The sequence below is a fragment of the Erinaceus europaeus genome, chromosome 8 (assembly GCF_950295315.1).
Source record: "Erinaceus europaeus chromosome 8, mEriEur2.1, whole genome shotgun sequence".
NCBI classification, from domain to species: Eukaryota; Metazoa; Chordata; class Mammalia; order Eulipotyphla; family Erinaceidae; genus Erinaceus; species Erinaceus europaeus.
In genome coordinates, this window is record NC_080169.1 from 11,536,890 (window position 1) to 11,542,889 (window position 6,000).

General features: G+C 48.0%; 1 protein-coding gene across 1 annotated transcript in view; it reads left to right on the top strand.

The window, feature by feature from the left end:
• The window catches only part of LOC103124604 (maestro heat-like repeat family member 5), a 32,144-nt gene extending 28,570 nt beyond the window's left edge, over window positions 1-3,574 (top strand). The window contains exons 25-27 of the mRNA XM_060195912.1: window positions 2,532-2,634; window positions 2,888-2,962; window positions 3,398-3,574. Of these exons, the coding sequence (XP_060051895.1) occupies window positions 2,532-2,634; window positions 2,888-2,962; window positions 3,398-3,504 (285 nt within the window). The 3' untranslated portion in view covers window positions 3,505-3,574. The remainder of the gene's footprint in view (window positions 1-2,531; window positions 2,635-2,887; window positions 2,963-3,397) is intronic.
• Window positions 3,575-6,000: the final 2,426 nt, after the last annotated feature.

Sequence of the window (6,000 nt, forward strand, 5' to 3'; positions counted from 1 at the left end):
GTGACATTCACATCGCTAGGACTTGGCTACTAGTTGCCCTTCTACTTAACTCCCTTCCCCTTTGTGAGCAGTGTCCCTGGATTTGGTTTCTTTAAGTATTTATCTTCTCTTCTGGCCATAGTAGAATATTCCAGAACCAGGCCATTAAAAAAATAGCTCATCTGAACAGTGCACCTGCTTTGCCATGCATGCAACCCAAGAGGAAGATTTGGTGCTGTGTTGTCTTTCCCTACTCCTTACTGTCTCTAGCTCTTTCTCTTTATTTGAAGAAGTCAGAACAGAGTGGTAAAGCCCAGTGACAAAAAAAAAAAAAAGCAGAAAAGAAAAGAAAAGTTGCAGCAGACCTGTTAGCATGCAGGGCAACGTGGTGTCTTCAAGAGGAAGACAGCATAAGAGCGCCCAACCAGTATTTGAGCGAACTTGAGATCTGGGAGTGGGCCACCGTGGTGCTTCTGCTGGCCTCTCCTTGCTTGGAGCAGGAGAAAGGTTGCTTTTTGAGGATCACACCCATGAAAAAATTCCCATTAAGTCCAGAATCTAAGGACTTGGCATTCCCAGCTGTCATGAGACTAGGTGGGAAGACCAGCATGTGGTCTGGGTCTGAGACCTACAGAAAGAAGGTGGGAAGGAGGGAGGGAGGAGGAAGGTGACATAAGGAGAAAGGCAGCTCTGGGAGGCAGTTAGCAGGGGGCTCCCCAGGGAGAACGTGCACTGGAGGGCATCATACAGGACTGGGTAGTCGAGGAGGAGTGTCCATGCAGCAGGAGTAAGAGGACACAGCCTGGGCATGAACATGGGGGGCAGGGGGTGCAGAATACAGAGGCTCAGGGACAAGGCAACATATTTGCACAACAGAGTGTCAGAAAAACAAGTTCAGTCTGGCTGAGGCAGATGGGAAAGCTTCACCAAACAGCAAGACCCAGCAGTTGAAATGAGACTTTGGGCTGTGCCCCTCTCTCTCCACATCCCCTCCCATCCAAGGCAGTTTTGTCCTGGATGAGCTCTGCCCCATTGGAGATAGTAGCCACAAGCCCCTCAGGCTCAGAGTATATGCCTAACGGGAAAAGCAAAGCAAAGAGGGGGCCAATCCCAATTCAGGGGCCAGCTGCTCCTCATCCCTGCCTCTGTTTGCTTCTCCCTGGCCTTGGACCCGTTGCTAAGGCTGTGGGTGGGACAGTAGCTAGGCGAGGCCAGGAGAGGCAGAGGTAGCTTCTGGAAGTCTTTGGAGAAGAGTTAAGGAAGAAGCTATGAGTCCAGAGAAGTCCAGATTGTCAACACAAGTCCCACTGAGATGAGACAAGAGACAGATGACTCTGCCAGCATCTCCCTAGCCACTGTCTGCTCCCACTCCCATACACAGATCAGGCCACTATTCCCTCTTTCTATACTTTTTAAATTGTCATTAGGGTTATTACTGGGACTCGGTGTCAATGCTAGGAGTCCACTGTTCTTGGTGGCCATAGTTTTTTCTTTTCTTTTTTCTTTTTTCTTTTTCCTATTTTTCTACTGGATAGGACAGAGAGAAGCTGAGAAGGGTGAGGGGAGATAATATAGAGAGAAAGACACCTGCAGATCTGCTTCACTATTTGTGAAGCTTCCCCTCTGTTGGTGAGGATCTGGGGGCTTGAACCTGGGTCCTTGTGGGTGGTACTGTGTTCTCTCAACTGAGCACGCCACTGCACAGCCCCCTATTTCCTCATTTTATTAAATTATTTTTAAGTTCACTAAGTTCTGTGTTCCCACCCTCTCAATAAAGAACTCTCTTAAAAAGTAAGATTACGGTGCACTTTTGAAAGACAGAGACAGAGAGGTAGAGAGACGGTGAAAGAGACCACACACCAAAACTTCTTCAACGTGGTAGGGGCAGGGCTTGAACTTGGGTCTCACACATGGCAAAGCAGTGTACTATCCAAGTGTCTTCAAGCTATTTCGCCGGCACTGTACTTTGTTTAGTAGCATCGTTTTCTTTTATTGGTTATTTGAGACTGCAGCGCCCTTTGAATAAGTGCTTTAGATAATGAGACTTTCCTTTAAAAATATTTTTTTTTAATTTTGTATTATTTTTACTTATTTATTGGTATAAAGACAGCCAGAAATCGAGAGGGAAGAGGGTGACAAAGAGGGAGAGAAACAGATATACCCACAACAGTGCTTTACCACGTGCAAAGCTTTCCCCCTGCAGGTAGGGACTGGGAGTTCAAACCCAGCACCTTGCACATTGTAACATGTGCTTTTAACCAGGTGAGCCACCACCCAGCCCCTCCACCTGCAATTTTCTGTTTTAATTTTGTTTAAAGGGTTGTAGCTGGGGCTCAGTGTCTGTATTTCTGGTGGCCATTTTTTCCTTGCAACACTGCTTTACTAATCCTGGAACAGAGAGGGACTGGGAGTCTTGAACTTGGGCCCTTGCACGTGATAACTGTGTGATCAGCTGGGTATGCCACCACCTTGGCCCCAAGATTCCCTCAAGGAAAAGCAGAACAGAGGGCAGAGAGCTCAGCCATGACCACATTCTTTTCTCCCTTCCGCAGGTGGAGAGCAACTTCGGCAACTACCACAAGTTTCTCATGCAGGCTGTAAGGTATCTGGAGAGCCACGACCCAAACCTGAAGTTCATAGCCATGAAATTTATTGGTAGGTGCTGCCTGTGGCCTCCTAGAGCATGCCAGCTGGACTCTTCTCCCTGTACTGGGCCATTGCTTATCTGCCCTGGGGTCAGCTCCAGACAGGCTTTGGCACCATTCCTGAGGGTAGATAGCATGGCTTTCATCAGCCAGGCAGTGATCCTGTTCATGGCAAGTCTGCCCACCAGGGCTTCCCTCCCCCTCCCCAAACACACACATGTGCACATTGCACCAGCTCAGTGCCACCCTTCCATCTTGTCCAGGGGGCTTGCTGCAGGATTACTTCACAGACCTCTGCTTCTACTTAAAGAAGAATGATATGAAGTTCCTTGGGAAATGTAAGCCCAGGGGCCCTGCCCTGCCCTGCACCCGCGATCTGGAGAGAGGCTTGCTTTCTCTCCAGACACTGGCCACTACCACTCTGCCCAGTAAGCTTTGCATTTGTCCCATAACCAGCTTCTTGCAAGGACTCATCATCTTTCTTGAGACCTGTTCTAAGACAGAATCATGATCACCACAAGGAGACAAAGTCTGCCCACTTGAGGTCCCAGGATAGGGCCCTGGGCCCCTGTGAAATACTTTTAGGACACCCCTCCTACAGTAGAATCCCCCTAAGCATGGCTATAAACTCGCCATCAGGGAACCCCAGGGCAGGGTCATGTCCCCACTCCTCAGTCCTGGGACCTTCAGCACTGCAGTTGCCACCCAGCCCACCCCCTTCCTAGTCAGCTTGGTCCAAGTGACCACAGTCAGATCCTGGGTCTGTGCCACAGACTTCGAGAGCCTCAAGGAAGATAAAGACTCCAGGAGTCGCAGATTCTACTGGAACTTCCTGGAAGACTTCACAGAGCTGACCCACTACGTGATCATGAACAGCTGAGCCAGGCTCCCTGACTTGCTGGGATCATTGTTGTAGAGAATTTCTATTAAATGTGACAGAGTTCCTTCTAGCTTCTCAGGCTCTCCCCCAGCAAGGTCCAGACAGGCCAATGCTCCAGACTAAAAAAAAAAAAAATCCCCCAAGACCTGGGGGGCACTGGCACCAACATCCCTAGCACCCCATGGGTGTTTCATTTCACCAGCATGAACAAATGAGCCACTCACTGGCACTGGCTCCATAAGTAATAAGCAGAACCTCAGGATACCATCCGTACCTTGACCCTCGCCCTTTACCCACTTGGGACACTTCCTCCCTGGAGTCTCCAACCAGCCACTTGACTCCTCCTTGAGCCCCGGCACTTCCCTGCTCTCAACCTTGGCCCCTTCCTCCTTCTCCTCCTCCTCCTGTCTCCAGCTTGAGCCTCTCTTCTGTAAAGAGGGAGCTAAGCACACAGGCAAGAGGACACAGCTGGTTGCCAGTACATCTGGCTGGCTAGTAGGTAGCAGGTGGCAGGGTGTAGCAGATGCATGGAGGAGGTCCACAAAGTCCGAGGAAGCAGTCTACACTGCAATGGGAAGGCAGTGGATGGAGAAGGGTGCTCCAGCTAGAGAATAAGCACCAGTGAAAAGAGGAGGTGATGGGAGTATGAAGTCACAGAGCCAAGAACAGAAGGAGGAAGAAGAAAGGAGGGTTGGCTGCGGGGGTGCTCCAACTTTGGGGTGGGAATATGGGGACGGAAGCTTGGATGGAAGTTTCCAGCCTTGAAGTACGCATACTAAGCTCTCTAAAGATGTTTCTCATGAAGATACAACCAGATCTTGTATACATGACAATGGAGATATTACCTTTTTCCTTTTTTCTTCTTCTCTTTCTCTCTTTCTATCATTGTCCTTTTGTTTTTCTTCCCCCCTTTATTGAGGGATTAATGATTTACAGTCAATAGTAAAATACAGTAGTTGGTACATGTGTAACATTCTCAGTTTTCTGGATCACACTCTAACCCCCCACCTAGGTTCTCCTCCTCCATCATGTTCTGGGACCTGAACACTCCCTCCTCCTCCCCAGAGTCCTTTACTTTGGTGCAATACACCAAAGCAATTGATATATTCTAAGGTGTTACTGACTCTGAAAACCAGGCAGGCAAATCTCTGAACTGATGGCTGGAATGGTGAGCAGAAAGTGACCCAAAAGGCCAGCGTCCCCTGGTGCTGATACTGGGGCAGTGTCTTAAGTTGTAAGGCAGGAAGTGAATGCAGCTAGACAGGACTGTATAGAGAGCTTGGGATAGCAAGACCACCACCCCCAGGCTGAGAAACAGGCTCAAAGCCACCCTGGGGTAAGGCACCCCCCCACCCAAGCCCCCAGCATCAAGCATATCAAGGTAAAGCATGTATGAGCTTGTGATAAAAGGTCACAGACAGGAGAAGAGAGAAAGCGTGTGATAAAAGGTCACAGGCAAGAGAAAAGAGAAGAAAGCAAGGAGAAGAGAGAAAGCCTAGGAAGTGAGTCATCAGGAAGCACAACAATTTTAGGTTCCCAGAATTTCAGGTAGCAGAGCCTACAGCTGTAGCATACAAAATAGTCCCCTGCGAACTATTTAAAGAGGAAAGGCAGCCAGAAAATGATCCAATATAAGAAGTTATCAAAAACAACAAAACTTACTTGCAATAGAGTCAAGTCAAACTTGTCTATAAAAATAAAAGAGTTCAAGTGGAAACCTCAGCAGGTTGAGTTGGAATGAGATGAAAAAGTGATAAGTGAATTGAAAGCTACATGTGGTATTTCTAGAAGTTCTCCTGAAATGATGGGAGATAAGAGCCCACAATTATGTCTAGCAGCAACCTATAGAAACTCAACCACATTTTAAGACAAAGTCATGACAGTACATTTAGAAAGCAGTAACAGCAAATGGAAGAGTGTGGATGGTGGACAGACCTAGCAGAAAAGCTGGAGTTCAGGACAAATCCATGTTCACATGTACAGGAAAGTGACTGCCTGATAAGCATGGCGGAGCAGATCAGTAGACTTTGCACATTTCTGACTGACGAAAATTAGGAAGTTGGTTGATGCACGGTGCTGGTGGGAATGGGTAGCTCTGGTGCATTCTGGGAGATAGGCATGATGTAGACACTGTGTAGGGCAGTCTGACTCCCTCAACCTAACAAATCATACTCATGTGTGGGTTTCACAGAGGAGGCAGTGGCACAGTCAACTGGCACTGGAGCTGAGAAAGGGACCTGAGATGGGGTGCCCAGATTTGCTGTTTCTCTATTTTCTTGGCACTTGGTTTGGTATATATGGAATATTTGTTTTGGGTTTTTGTTGTTGTTGTTATTGTTTTGCCTCTAGGGTTATTGCTGGGGCTCTGTGCCTGCACTATGAACCCACTGCTCCTGGAGGCTATTTTTTCCCTTTTGTTGCCCTTGTTGTTTATCATGTTGTTGTTATTGTTATTGCTGTCGTTGTTGGATAGGACAGAGAGAAATGGAGAGAGGA